Here is a 15,600-nt window from a genome sequence, read left to right on the forward strand (position 1 = left end):
ATGGGCTGGTGGCTGTTGAAATTACTGAAGTCTACTGCTGGGAGGCAACCAGCTGCAGGGGGCTCTCTGCTTCTTGTCTGGCCATCTCAGTAGCACCTGGGGGCTGCTTGGCATTGTTCAACCAGTTCCTTCTAACCCATGGAAATTAGCTGACTTTCTCATTTTGTCTGTATGAAATTTTAGTTTGTGCTGAGTTTGCTACTGCTTTTTATGTAGCATGTTGTAAAACTAGGCAAATCTCTAGATGAAATGACGTACCCGTCGGAAGAACTTTGCATAGTCCTGGGGTACCTGCACCCTGGTTGTGAACCACTGCTCTGGATCATGCTGCCTTTCTCAAATACGCAGGTGGGGTGAAGGGGTGGAAGACCTTTCATGAAACACCCTAAAACATCAGACTCTATTCTTTCAGCCAAATCAAGCAGAATTGTAATTTCTTCCCAAAATTCCTTATGTTTATACCGAGATGCTATCTAAACCACTGCAGGGTCATGTGAATTATTACTTGTAAGAAATGTCCGGGAGCTCCAGATTCCATGATGATGTTAGCGGAGACCCGCCTCCAGTACCACTATGTTGTTAAGTGAATTTATTGTTCCTCTTGCTGCATTAATTGAGTTTATTATGCTGGGGAGTGGGGAATCTGAGAGCATTTCTAGAGCTACAGTCTCAGAGCTAAGTTTTCAGGGTGAACCGAAGGGTCACGGCTGAATAGTAAGTTTGGAGGAGATGAACTGAGATAATTTATAGCCCCCATCTAATTTCCCCTCTAAATGGTTTTAAGATACAACAGCCACAACCCATCATTTCTTCAGGACACAGGAAACAGGCAGGCAAAGTGACTGGGAAAACAGGCATTTCGTTTCACCACCTGCAGGAATCTGGGATCATTCTAACACCTTTTCCAGTTGTTCTCAAGCTCCTTCCATTTGAGGGTTTCAAAGCACTTCCCAGATATTAATTAATTAAGCCTATCAAGTGACTGGTCCCTCCCCAGGGAGGCAGGGCAATATCACTAGTCTAACGTTTCCGTTGGGAAACTGAGGCATGGGAAGACAAGTGACTTTGTGATCATTCCTTGGGGTTGGTGGCTGAGTTGGATGCAGGGCCCAGAAGTCTTGACTTCCAGTCCCTTGCTCTAAACACTAGACAACCCTACCTCACTTCTGTCCCTTTAAAACCAGGCATGGCGGATCCACTTTGGGTAAAATAAGAACCAAGCCAAACCTTTGTCCTGAACCCAAGCTAGGCTGTTTCATCTACTAGTGAGTAATCTCAGCATGGTCACTCAGCGATGAATGGACAAGGAGATCAAATTACCCTCCCCATCTCCCCCAGTGAGTTGTTCCATCCAGAATGGAGTTCATGCTTATTCGCAGGGGTCAAGATGTGTGAGGACACTGTTGCCCTCTATGCTGTGTCTGTTCTGGAGTGACAGGACCCAATCCGTCGTGGTGTTTAGTGCCTCCCAGAAGCCACTCAGCACCTCACAGGATTGGGCTCTGTATAGAGAACTCTGCTGTCTCTCCATCCGGCACTACATTCGCTATGAAGTAACGACCACATAAAATCAACAGAGATTTCAATTTTGTAATCATCATAATTACACAGCTGGGAAAAAAACCAAACCAAAATCCCTCTCTCAATCCCTCAGGACTGGCTCGTTTTTAAGCAGATTCTACAATAAGTGTGCTGCTATGATCAAGAGGCTTCAGCTGATTATTACATTGTACAATTAGCCCCTGCTTTGCGGAACTCAGCCGAGAGCCAAAGATGCATTAAACTAGGAAGTGATAACCAGGTCTGGCTGGGCCATACGTCAGCCTTCAGCTAAATCAGAGCCAGGTTACAGAGAGGTTTAATGAGGACTTTTGGCTGGCCTGACGGTGAACTTCATGCATCCCATAATGATATCACACCTCACAAGTTTGGAAGGGGCTAATGATCCTCGAATTTACCAGCTCATTCAGAGGTTTCCTCATTAGCCTGCAGATTGGAGAGCTACACTGCACCCCCACTCCCATCTCTCCCCCACAGCGGTGAGTTTCAGAGGCCAGGTCAACTCACTCCGGCTCCCGGGGCTTGTGCTATGGGGAGAAAAATAGCCCCCTAGCATCAGCCCCGCGCACCTGTGTCCTTTGACAGGGCTCTGAGAATTGCTGCCGCAGAGCTTTTTGGAACTGGAGACGTAGCCTTTGGGGTAGATCTGTGCCTAGCATAACTCCATTGACTTCAGTGCAGACACCCCAGGGATGGACCAGAATCCAACCCAACTCTCATTGCAGCCAATTGAAAGGCTCCCCGTGACCTCCGAGATGGCGGATAGGGCCCTTTGGTGGGGAATCCGACTCCACCACCTTCGGCACTGCTGCGGCCATCTCAACACTAGGAAAGGTGCTATTTAGTGGTGGGGACTTCTGCCACCTGTGGGGTCCCTGAGAGATTCTGAGCTGAAGGGGGCACAGTGTTAGTACCACGGCCTCCCATATTCCACACACCTTCAGTTCCAAGTAAGGGTCTGGTTGCTATCATGGTGAATTAAGGAGAAGTCAGATGGATCCTGTGTGTCAAAACGGACCTGGTGACACCAGCCTTTCTCGCCCCTGGGAAGGGGATCACGCCATGCCACGCTTAGTCTCATTCAAGGCGGCAGCACCCAGAAAGCCTGGCACTGGAGATCGAGGCCTTGTTTCTGGCTCTATCACTGTTTTGCTGTGTGATCTTTGCTAGGGAATACACACGTACTAACCTAACATACGCCACATTATACGAATGCCTGGCCATTACAAGAGCTACATTGGCCAGTGCTTCTCCCAGAGTTCTGTTACTCATGTGAAGTTTTGTTATATCCCACAGTGCCCTGCAATAGAACAACTCAGCATCTGGCATCGGCAGACAGGAACTTGTCAAAAATCGAGATACATTTGCTCCATGTCTTGGTACAAGCTGGGGAGGGACTTTCTCGAACCAGCACCTGAAATGCTAGTATCCAAAACAAAGATAAGGAAAGGAACAGAAGAAAAGAGCTTTGTAACTTGGAAAATCATCCCGTAAAAACTACTGGTTGAAATGTGTAACTTTGGGAGCACACGGTCTACATACGGTGAATGTAACACAACTGCATGAGATGGCTTCCCAGAGACTGGCATCAGACTGAATCTTTCTCCTGTACTGTATTATGCTTGGCTTATAGCAATAAACCTGATGGATACTGGCTATTTAGTCTCTTGAATATATTTCATAACAGACCAACGTGTACTCGAGCAAGTGTCTGCAATTTGCCAACACCCTGAACTGGGCAGTTCCCCTTTCTGTTCCTCAGTTTCCACACCTGTGAAATAGGGACACCACCATTCATCCACCCTTGCAAATGCTTTGGCCACTGTCCATGATACAGCTGCAAAGTGTTGTTATTACTGCTGCCTGGGGGTGACATGTCCCCCATAATGGGAAGGAATACAGACTGCCTGTACGTCAGATGGAGTCATGCAATCCCCCTGGCTTGTGTAAGTAAGTCCCTTTATCAGAGACAGGGAAGAGCTAATAGAGGGGCAGATTCTGCTCTCAGTTATACTGATGTATATCCCGAGTAACTGCACTTAGGCCCACACATATGCACTGGATTTTCTGCTGGTGTAAATGAAATCAAAATCTGGCCCTTAGTTTGGTGTGAAGTTGCCAAGTTTCTGCTTTGCCGAATGCATTATCATACAAACTAGTGATTAAACGGAGTAGCCAATCATCTAACTACCCTCGTGGTTCATTTGTAAAAATGTCCAAGAGACCAAATAACCAAACGTAGCCAAATGTATTATCTGAAGACAAGTACTACAATACGAAAAGGAGATCTACATGCCCTCCTTCCAGGAATCAAATTCTTATCTTGGAGCAAGTTCACTTCCCACTGAAGGAGTGCATCAAAGCTAAACATTTCAGCTAGTAGAACTGACAGTGTGAAGTTACAAGTTACAAAACTCTTTACACATCACTTCAAATGTAAGTTTGTCCCACTAGTTTGTGCCAGCTTGTCCTTGGTACTTCCATATATTTTCCAGATCTCATTTTGAATGCTACATGCCAAGCATTGGTGAGCCATAACAAAAGTACGCTCTGGCTGTACTTGGTACAAAGTGTTCATGCATCTTTGCCTTGACAAGTTTCCAATTTTTCAATTCTAAAGCTGCCTTCAAGCTTTGCAAAGTGTTGTGGGATACCTGACATGGGTGAAGAGAACTGTGGGAAGTACATACTACTGTACATTCAATTAACATAACTTTCCAACACCCATATATATATCAAATATATTATATAAATACCATGTGCATACTACTGATTAACATGCTATATACTACATCTACCATATATACATTGGCTAACAGAACCCAAACCACTCCATCTAACCTTCATGGTACTAACTTCCCAGCCTGAACAGCACCTTGCACCAAACACTGCGCTACCCCCTCATCATGGGAGCACTCAAGAGACTTCCCAGAGAGCAGGGGTCATTAGATGGGGAGGGGAAGTGCACAGCTTGAGGCATTTATGAAGTTGCTTCTCTTTCCCTAGAGCTGCCCCCCAGCTCACATCCAGGGCAAGGGACACTAAGCCCATCTGCACCAAATGGAGACATTGACCAGAGTTCATGGCTAGCAAAGTCAGGGATTAGTACAGCAGTTTGAAGCAGAGCTGTCCAGTGAGGTGGTTCTTATTAGCCCATTACTCACTCGAAGCTCATTTCATCAGACGGGTATGAATTTATCTCCGCATGGACCAACTTCAAGCCGTCCAAATGCAGGCGCAGTTCCACTGAAACCAATTACTACACCAGCTTCAGTCCAGGTGCTTTAAGATTCCACCTACCCTGCAGGGTGAATTCCATCCAATAACCCTGAGCTCCATCCCTGCCAGATAGAAGGGGCTTTTAAAGGTCCATTACTGGATGCACTCAGCCTCACAAATGGGAACTTTCAATCATTCACCGTACAGCAGGGTCAGATTCAGCCCCTGCGTGATTCCTGTGTAGGTCAGTAGAGCTGCACTGAGGATGAGTTTGGACCAGTGTTTTTACACACTTGCACCCTGTCATTCAGCCTGCTGTCGTGCATGATTCAGCCCTGGTTGCAGCCTTCTGGGGCTCAGTGTGTCTGGAAGATGTTCTGCGGATGGATTAGAATTGCACTACATGAGAGTGCGCGGCTTCTCAACCAGTTCTGTCCTGGAGCCCATGGTACAGCAGAACACAGTTTCAGGAGACCCTCCCGCAAACATTTTGAGACCCTGCCCATCGAGCCATACCAAAAAAGGAGAATGGTCATGCCTCCTAGGTTAAGAACCATGCTATTATGCATTGTTCTTTATGGTACTTGAATCCAAGACAATGTGGATCTAAGACCTTTAGGAGAAAGTCATCCTCTGCCTATTCTCACCTGCCCTAGGTAGCCAATGTGACCCCTCCAGCCAGGACATAGGCTGGCTGATTACACAGAGCAGCCAACAGATGTGGTGCCATGATGGAAGGAGCAGGTACAAAGGTATCATGAGACAAGCTGAAATGAGACAGTACGTAGAAAGGACAATAGGGGATAGATCAGATCAGACCAGGAGACTGGCGCTGTGCTTGCCCTTCAAATCTCTTACTGTTGCACCATCAAGTGCACTGGGAGCTTTTGTGTAGACAGGGCACCCGCATTCTGATGTGGTCTGAATCGGGTCAGAGGGCGGTAAAGACATCAGTGCCTTGTCTACACTGGCGCTCCAAACATTGCTGCCCCAGCACTAGTGGCAGAGAGGGAGATGCCAAGGAAAAGCTGAGTGTTGACAGAGACAAAGGAAGTGAAAACCAACACCGAAGAGGGCTGCAGCTGTTCAGAGTTAGAGCACCCAGAGGTATCAGCCTCTGGCAGCAAACTATTGGATTATGCTCCCCCCCTGCATACTTCCCCATCCCTTTCACTATGGAAACCACAGCACGCAACTCCCCACCCATTGAAAGGACCCTACCTCCATCAGGTCTATTAGCCACAAGAGCCGCTCCTGGGGGAACAAATTCAAACAGACATAAAAGGGAAAAACACAGTGTTAGGGAGGAAGCAGAACAAACAAAACACTGCACAACCCCCTCTCCCCCCCGCCAACCTTGCCATCCCCTGGAACATGCATTGAGTTCTCTCCGATAAATTCAAATAAAGGCAGCAATCGCTCCATTCAGAGAGAAGCGCAGGGAGATAGGGCCAAATACCTAGCATTGGTGGACTGCGTGGGCTCTTTCTTGGTTTGCACAGAAATAATAGGCCCCCTTGAGTTCACTCTCTGTCATCTCCTCCTTTGGCATTACTGGGCAGAGTTAAAGCAAAAGATCAGGGTTTTAGGGGTGGGGGAGTTACAGGAACTGGCTGATCTGGCCACACTGGTTGCTGTGGGTGCACAACTCTGAGGCTGCAAGTCTCACGTGTGGAAAGGAAGAGCAGGGATTGTCCGAGGAGTGATAGTGTTGCATGCCATGGTTTCCCTACAGGCCCTGGGACAAACCCCAGGCAATCCCACTGATTTCTACGGGGTATGGCTCCATGTGCGCCAAACAGGGTGTGATTTGCGAGGGGGTTGCTCACCATGGCTCCCGCATTCTGAAGCTCTATCCCATGTACCCAGAAGCAGGGATCAGTCAGTTGCTGCAGAGGACAGCCAGAGTGTGGTGGATGAAGGCAGGGATGCATCGATCTGCCCCTCTGGGATCTGAAGGGGTCACCCAATATTTTCCCAGCCTTCCCTATCCCCCTGATAGTCATTTCACTTCAAAGAGCTAACACCACTCCTTGCTGAGGATTGTTATTTCCCAGCACCCTCTCCTGCCCTTCTATCTCTGGAGATATTTTGATGGCAACCCCTATACCCCAGAGCGACTCTGGAGTTTCCTTGTTTGGCTCGATCCAGCGTGTTGCTTTAATCCACCTCACGTGGTGCAGGAGCTATTAACTATGGGACTCCCATTAAAGGCTGAAAAGCCATGCCCAGTGCCATGAAACTTACGCTCGGAGCTCAGATTGGGCTGCCTCATCCCCAAGAGCGGCCCCTCTGCTTCTCTCCTGTTGACTGCAGGGCCTCCCATTAGAACAGAGCCTGACCTGTTTTCCTACTGCCCCCCTCACCGCGCTTATCTGGCAGCAGCCACTATCGTCTGGTCCTTTCAGGGAGGTTTTAATTTCCAAGGCAGGTAATGCGTTTATGATGAAAGGCAATTTACGGCCAGGAAATTAATTTTGTGGCCGCGCTGCTGCAAGCTTAGAGGTGATTATGATAACTTAATTAGACAGTGCATGCGGTGACGGCCCCGAGACATTGTAATTGAGTTACTTAGGTGCCGGGAGGAAGAGGACTGGCAGGGAATGCAGATGGCGCAATTTCCACCATCTCTGCTGGGATGGGGAAGGGGGTGATAGGGAGCATGTGTGTTTATGGGGGCACGAGGAAGAGGGGGACTTGTTTAAAGGGACAGCTAGAAAGGCAGTTGGAGCCCAGGCCTGGGCAATGTGAAACGGAGGGTGGTGATATAGGGCGGGATTTTCAAGCAGGCTCAGTGTTGGTCAGACTCTGCTGGCACTCCCCAGTGACTTCAGCAGGGGCAGAGTGTGAGTGACAGAGGGGGGTGGGTGTCCTTAGGGACCTGATGAAGTGGAACAGCTCATCCCTTCTCTCTCCGAGACAAAGGGCCTCATCTCCAAGCTCTCCCAGGACCTTTAAGGAGCACTCCACCAGGTTCATCACCTCTGTGGTCCCCAGGACCCTGAAAATGGCCCTTTCCCAAAGACCGGGTGTGTCATCTCCAAGGTCCCACATGACCTTCAGCTGACATCTCCTCACAGATCCTGGACACCAACCCGAGGTCCCTTAGGACTTACAACTGGACCCTCCCTAGAGGAAAGCAGGTGCCTCATCCTCCCGCACTGGTCTCCAGCACAGCGGCACTCTGCCCCCTCCTGCCCCCGTTCCCACAAGAGTTCAGGCATGTGACTGCTGAATTGCTTATGGGGTGTGCACATGCATTTTCCATGTGCTTCAAGGGTCTTTCTGTTTGCCCTGACTGCCTGGATGGGGTCCACCAATACCACTTATACACAGGTCAGGGGAGATCTCAAGGCACGAGTCTGATGCTTCAGCCCCCACCTGTTACTAAAGCCATACATATGGCATCAGGGGTAGAAGTGCTGTTACGGAGCCACTGGCTGAGCCTTTTGAAGCAAAACATGATATTTTCTAGGATTATAGCTATGCCTCAGTTGTTCAGGGTGACAGAGTTTGCCCAACAAGAGCCAATCAAAGCTGGCACCCTGCCATCGACAGTGGCCCAGTATCTCTTGTTTCAGAGGGAGAGATTTTCTCTTCTCTCAAACAATTCACTCAGCTGATTCTGCCCTGCTGTGGAGATGGAGGAGGGGATGGGCTAGGGGGTTGGAAGGCTGATTCTTTCTGGATGCCTGTGGCGATCTGCTTGTGCCCTGACGCATGTTCGGTTTGATCACATTGATCTTAGCTTCAGAGCAGTGGGGGCAGTGAATGGGCATCATTTTTAGAGCTAAGCTGACAATGCCATTCTCCTCCCCCCAGGCACCACCTCAGCGTCACCTCTGCACAAGAGACTGGTGTTTCCATGATGCCTGCAACCCACTGCCAGAGTGGAGCCCTTCCACCTTGTGAGCACGGAAGGTGGGAGAGAGCGGGTGAGCTTGGAGAGCATTTTGGAGAGCTGAGGGGGGGCAGGTTTGCGGAGGGTTTTGGGTGGGATGGGGTTTTTACAGGAGGACTTCACAGGATGGGAGGGAGGGGGTAGGGCTTCAAGGAGAAGCAGGATGGTTCGGGAGACTGACTGGGAATGGCAGGAAAGCTGAGTGCACTTACCCGAGCCGAGCTGACTGTGGTGGAGGTGAAGTGGCTGCTAGTGGAGGAGCTGGTGTCGCTGTAGGATGTCATGGAGTAGGAGTCCGCACTGGGCACCGAGGGCTGTCGGGCCTTCATGGACTCAATCTCCCGCTTCAGAACCAGGTTATTGAAGCGATCGAGGTCCTGGGGGGCTATCACGCCCCTCACCTCAGATAGTAGCGAGAACTGGATGGGGAGGGAGGGAAGGGAAAGGCCAACAGGAGACAGAGCATGGGACAGGTGGCCTTTCCCTGCACCATGATGCCATACATTTTTTAACCTCTTGGTGCCAAGTGTTGGAAACCCTAACAGCAGCCACCACCTTTGCAGCCAGGCCTCCTAAGCTGACCCCACAGTATTTATGGGTTTGCACGCTCACAAAATGACCACGTGAGCTCCAGCCAGCAATGATACAAGCTGATGACTATTGTGCATGTAGAAATGCACAGATTTGCATGTGCAAATGCTGCATTTACTAAGCACACGTGCATCAAACCCAGCCGAGGCCACAGCCTCCTTCAGAAAAATGCTCTCCGCTCTCAGCACAGCGGGTGCATTTCACAGCTGCACAGAGGGCTGAAGAAACCCGAGTAAATTGGACATCATTTGCTTTTCACTGTTCCCTCCTCCAGCAGCGAACTCCATTTACTCCCCTTGTGGCCAGGAGCCTGGTCTCATTATGCAGTTGACAAAAGCAGAGTGAGCTTCTGTCTCGTTACTTAACCATAGCAGTAGGGGCCATTAGGGCTCCGCGGATTTAGAACGAGACCTGCCCATTGTTTAACTGTGGCGGGAGTGGGAAGGGCATGCGGCGCCTCCTACTCTGCTATCACAATGGAGGACAAAGGCTGGCAGCCCTGCTACCTGAGTCCAGTGGGGTGGAGGCTTTGTGCTGCCTGCAGCAGCCCACATCCATCCAGCACTAGTTCATTAAGAGCAGTACGGGAGGGTAGGGGGGAGGAAGCGGTCAAGGCAGTCAGTGACCACCCCATTCCTAGGGAAAGGTGTCTTTCAGGATGTGCCCCTCCCACTTTCTCGCCCCTTTGCTCTGCCCCCCCATATAGCCCTGGGTGTCCACCTGGTGGCTGTGGAACGGATGCTTCATCATCCTTCTCCAGAGACATGCTCCATCATGTTTGCTGGACTTGCCTGAGTTTAGAGGGGCTGAGTCCAGGCTCCTGCCCTCTGTTGGCTCCAGGGCTCCCTCCCAGCTGAGAGCGAGCACAAAGAACTGTGCCTGGTCAGATCGCACAGGGGCTCTGCCACTGTGTGTCCCAGGGACGTCAGCTGTCTCCAGCCATATGGACTATAAGCTCCTCAAACCCTGGCGCAGAGATTGTGCACCAGGGCATTCTGGAGAGGTGGTTCAGGCTGTAACTGGCTGCCATCACAGCCCCTTGTTTCAGCTACTCTCTGCACCCATATTCAGTCATTAGTTGTGTTGTGGCAGCACCTAGAGGCTCCAGATCAGGGCCCCATTGTGTGAGGTGCTGCCCAGACACAGAGAGAGAGACAAAAAACTTACAATTTAAACAGACAGTGGGTGGGAGGGGGAACAGGCCCAGGGTGGGGTAGTGATTTGCCCAAGGTCAAGCAGCAGATCAGTGGCAAGGTTAGGAGCAGGCCCCTGGTTTCCTGTCTCCCAGTCCAGTGCCCTCCCAGTGGATTGTATGGTATCTCTGCTGCAACTTTGGCGTGGGGAATTAGTTGGCCTACAAAACCACTTCATTTACTAATGGCTCCTCAGCTGTGCTGTTGCTGGAGTTGGCCTGACTTCGGCCGCTACACGTGGTTCCATTTGCCCAGCTGTGGGTAAGCCCTGCTTCCCTGCCTTACCTTGGCGTGTGTGTTGAGTAGCTCAAAGAGAGCCATCACGAGGGAGTCAATGGAGATGTTGGTCTCCTTGTATTCGTCCAGATAGTAGACCATGGTTGCCCGCTCCTGTTCGTTCAGAAGGTGGCGAGCTTGCTCCTCTAGTATGATGCGGGTCTGGTTCACCAGGCTGCTGAGTGTCACCTGGGAGCCAGCCAGGCCCCTGTGAAACACGGGCTGAAAGAGAACACATGGGAAATGGTTTACCTCTGTGGTGTAGGATGCATCCCAGCTGAAGATCTCCTGCCCCTGGAGGTGAGCAAACTGTATTCAGTTGGACAAACTAAGGCATAGGAAAGCTGGACTGCTCCCTCCTCAGCTGTGACTCACCGACACCAGCTCCATTGCACTCACAACCATCTCTGATCATCCCTGGGATGTCAGCCACACCCCTCCTGCCAGGACCTGGCCTAAACACACCACCTATTTGCCCTCTGGAACCACGCCCTTCCACAGGGACTCTTCTAGGAGACGAATGTGGACAAAAGAAGCAAGGGAAGACACTGAAGAACAGGACTCGGGAGAGGAGAATCGAACAAGTGAGCAGCTAAGATCAAGGGAGAGCTGCTAGTGGCACTGCATGTGAGCTGTGTGACCTGGTGGATCAGAAGAGGTCACTGCAGCGAAGTGAGGAGAGGTCAGTCAGTGCAAAAATTAGTGGGGCTTAGAGGCCACCATGACTGTCATGCTACCTGTGAGTACAGAGAAAGGTGGATAGGTACAAACAGAACTCAGGAGTCATAGAATCATAGAATATCAGGGTTGGAAGGGACCTCAGGAGGTCATCTAGTCCAACCCCCTGCTCAAAGCAGGACCAATTCCCGACTAAATCATCCCAGCCAGGGCTTTGTCAAGCCTGACCTTAAAAACCTCTAAGGAAGGAGATTCCACCACCTCCCTAGGTAACCCATTCCAGTGCTTCACCACCTTCCTAGTGAATAAGTTTTTCCTAATATCCAATCTAAACCTCCTCCACTGCAACTTGAGACCATTACTCCTTGTTCTGTCATCGGGTACCACTGAGAACAGTCTAGATTCAGTCCTCACTCCTCCTCCCTTAATCTGACCCTGGGCCCACCCGGAAGCAAGAATAGAAGCCAGGAGTTCAGAGTCTCAGGTCATTGCTTTAACCACTGGACTACACTGCCTCTACCAACAAATGGGTGATGGGGACCAAAACTGCAGTATCCCTAGGTTCCTGCCAAGAAAGCAGTCACCCCCCTTCCCCCAAGATTAAAGTGTTACTACCTAAACCTGTAGCTATAGAGGTCAAAAATTACTGCACAGCAGCTGGAGAAACAAAGTGTTTGCCCTGCCCCCTTCAACTAGCCAGGAAATTATCCCTTCAATCGCGACTGATTTAACCTTTTAACACCAGCTTGTATTGCTCTCTGGGTGGGCGAGTGTCAGGCTTCCTTCTAGGTAAAGGGACAAAAGAAGATCAACCTGTTCCCTCCCGCCCACCCCCACAGATGCAAGCTCATAGCAGAGCCCAGACTGAAGAGCCTGCTGAGTACACAAGGCAGCCAGCAGCTCCCAGCTGAGTGCCAGGCAGATGTAAAGGGCTGTTTCTTTTGGAGCTATTTCTAACCTGATGCGTCCCCCTGAACAGGCCAGGGGTCTGTTGTTCAGCCTTCCTACATCGAGGATGCAAACTGTTGTAAAGAAACAAAAGTCAAGCAAACGAGACGCGGGCGAGCCGGGGAAGCAGTGAAAACCTGCCAGGCTGTGAAATGTGGTTTTCCAAATAAGGAGGGTACATCGGTTATCAGCGCACGCCACCTGTGAAACTTCCCAACTCATTCCCATTTCAAAGGCGGATGCTGCACAGAGACAGATGCCGATAATCTCAGCAAAGCGGCAAATCCCCGTCGCCGGATTCCTGGCTGCCTTGTGGCACGTGGTGCTGGGGTGGGGAGCTACCCAGTCTCAGAGGCCGGGCTGTGCTCAAACTGCTGGGCCTTGGCCTTGGGTGTGCGAACGTAACAGCTGGTCCGGCACAGGCATAGCCAGGTGGAAGATTACACTGGTGCCCAGGATGTTTCAGAGTTTCCGGCTGGCAGTGACAGGCCACTGCTGGGAAGACACCAATACCGGTTCTGCTCTGTCCTTTTTTCAGAGTGTAACTATTCTCATTAAGAAGGCAGTGTGATCTATTAGAACTCATTAATCACAGTCTGACCCTGCTGTTTTCCCTGTGCTCTGAGTTCATAATTACCGCCCCACCCCCGGCCAGCTTCTCCTCCCAGGCACAGCGCCACTTCTGGGTTCCCGGATCTCTCTCCTGCGGATGTCGCTTCGATTTTGCTCCACCTCTGGGGTGCAGCTCAGAAAGCTGCCATGAGGAACAGCCCTGGGAGGGCCAGCAGTGCACCACCACTCGCTTGCAGGAGGGAACTCACCTTCTACCACTGCAGCTCTGCGCCCCAGCTGAATGCAAAGTTCTCTTGGGCAGAATCAGATTGAAGAGCATCTCCACTCTCTAGGGATTTGCTGGGGTGACTTAGATGGGTGAGAGTCATTTAAATGTAGCCCTCCCAATGATCATTCGTGGGAGGCGGCTTTCCATTCTTCACACCCACTGCTGCAAAACAGACCTTCAAACTCATCAGCCACCGATTATAGAGTAGGCAGCAGTCCTCTCTGCGTCGTCTTAATCCAGGTTTTAAGGAGACCTGAAGGGGAGCTGGCAGGAAGGTGAAAGACTGTGACTGCTATCACCCCTGTGACACTCCAGGGCTTTGGTGACCTGGGACAGCACCAGGTTCGATGAACTGGCCTAGGACCCAGAGAGAACCCCAGGGTCTCTCTAGGGCCAACAACCTCGATAAAAAGAATTTCGTTTAGAGTCATTACAGCTGAGTCCCATCTCATCTTGCCTGGAGTGGAGGATGACTCTGGACGAGCTGAACAGAGCCTTCAGGGTGGGGGCAGTGGGTTATAATGCCATGGGATGGGTCAAAGGGCTGCTTCCTGTGGTTGTTCTCTCCCATATCCAGGGCTGAGCACTGTATCAGTACGGCAGCAGCTGGCAGACAGACAGAGACAATAAAAGAACCGGAGCCAAATGGAAGAGGGAGCATGCCTGCATCACGCAGAGCTTTGCTGATCTCCCTTCTGCCTCCAGTCTCCTTGCACTGCTGCCTGAACAGCCTCGGAGCGCAGTTTGGCTCCGTCCTTCTAGCTTCTGTCTGTTTGAATGACCCTTCTTTGATGCAACCCCCAAAGCAGCAGAGCCCTCCGCTAAAGGAGGTTTCCCACCTCCTCACCTTTTAACCCATCTGGCGATCAATTGGATTGTCTTGCCTAATGGAAACTCAGAGCACCCCCATCCTCACTGGAGTCCCGATACCAGTCACTCCCCACGTGTCTGCAGCACTTGTATGGACAAGAAGGTCTAATGACCCTGACCACAGAAGGTGGCTGGTGGAAGGGAGGGCAGCAGCCAGCTCTCATGATGGAAGAGGATCAACCTCTTCCACCTCTTCCCTCTCTCCTAGAGAACGGTCAAACACCAACGCCAGCTGGAAAGCACTGATGAATCAGGAAACATCTGCATGCTCTTGAAGACCAACATCTGGGTTGTCCATCAGAGTGGGTGAAAACATGTTTGGCTCTTAAGGTTCCTTCTTCTTTCCTGCAACTTTCTGATTTCCAAGCCATCTCTTCCCATTTTCGAGCAGAGCCACTGGACAGGACACAGGGCTAAGCACTGCATGGGACGGTAGGACCTCACTTTGCCTGAGTTATTAAGGTACTCTGAGATTGATATCACTTTCCATCAAAGTGCCATAAAAGTGCTCCATATCATTATTTTGTCATTCTTGGAACTATAGAATTTACCATCTGGGATCAGTCAGTTGGTCCATCCACCCCCATATCCTACCTCCAAGGTGACCAATACTTGATGCTGCTGGAGGAAGATGAAATCCCTGCCCCAGCACACAATGCCCCTGGGTAATTGTGCCAGGCTGCACATGAGGGAAAGGAAGAATTACACCCCAACACCCTTAAGCAATCAGTTTATGGCCTGGAGCATATGATCTGATGATCATTACACCTTAGCTTGCATGACTGTTGCTATTTCTGTTGGCCATCAAAGCTATTTAAAAAGCCAGCATGCTAGGCAAGATGCATCTTCTTTTAGCACCAGAGTCTGATGGGAAGTCCTCTTCAGTGACAACCCAACTGTCAACTCAGAGATCATTGCGAGGTGGCACATACAGATCTGTATACCTACTAACCTGTTTTTTATCATGGCCTGCAAAACCTCTCAGAAGGCTGGAATCCAGAATCCTTGGCCACTGCAGTGTTTCCCCAGAATCCTTTGCATTGTCACACTATTGCAACCTGCCACTGCCTTGTTGTAAGACCACCACCTCACGTTACCGAATGTCACTGCTTATCTATCACTATAAAAGTCACTGTGCCCCATGAAAGCCCACAGCTGATCCCATCTCTTCCCCTCTTCCCCAGTGATAGGAAATAGAGCAGAAACTGCAGTGCCCAGGTGAAGGATTGAAGAATCAGAGCATCATAAATAACAGCAGATGGCAAAACTCATCCTGGTGGGGGGGGGGGAGAGGGGGGAGGAGAAGGTCAAAGACATGGAGGGAGGAGGAAGAGAGCTGGGAATGTCTGGGGGGGAGGGGGGCCTGAGAACCGCTGTGGTAATTAAAAGCAACTTACAAGCTTTTTGTTTTTCCGCAAGACAAACCGCTGACAACTGGACATCAATAACCTGCCAGCTGCACCTCACAGAGCTGTGGCTTCCCTCCCAGGTCCCTGCTGCTCCAGTAGGCTGGTCGTAGCTTA

The 15,600-nt window shown here is 50.5% G+C and overlaps 1 protein-coding gene across 2 annotated transcripts in view; it reads right to left on the reverse strand.

Moving 5' to 3' along the window:
- Positions 1 to 15,600, reverse strand: part of WHRN (whirlin) — a 110,361-nt gene that overhangs the window by 21,191 nt on the left and 73,570 nt on the right. Inside the window, exons 6-8 of one of the 2 annotated variants that reach the window (XM_032797896.2) lie at positions 10,750 to 10,962; positions 8,893 to 9,099; positions 6,001 to 6,033 (exon numbers count right to left, since the gene is read on the reverse strand). In XM_032797896.2, coding sequence (XP_032653787.1) covers positions 6,001 to 6,033; positions 8,893 to 9,099; positions 10,750 to 10,962 — 453 coding nt within the window. The remainder of the gene's footprint in view (positions 1 to 6,000; positions 6,034 to 8,892; positions 9,100 to 10,749; positions 10,963 to 15,600) is intronic. The other variant, XM_032797897.2, reaches the window with a different exon arrangement.

Source organism: Chelonoidis abingdonii, chromosome 24, assembly GCF_003597395.2.
Source record: "Chelonoidis abingdonii isolate Lonesome George chromosome 24, CheloAbing_2.0, whole genome shotgun sequence".
NCBI lineage: Eukaryota > Metazoa > Chordata > Testudines > Testudinidae > Chelonoidis > Chelonoidis abingdonii.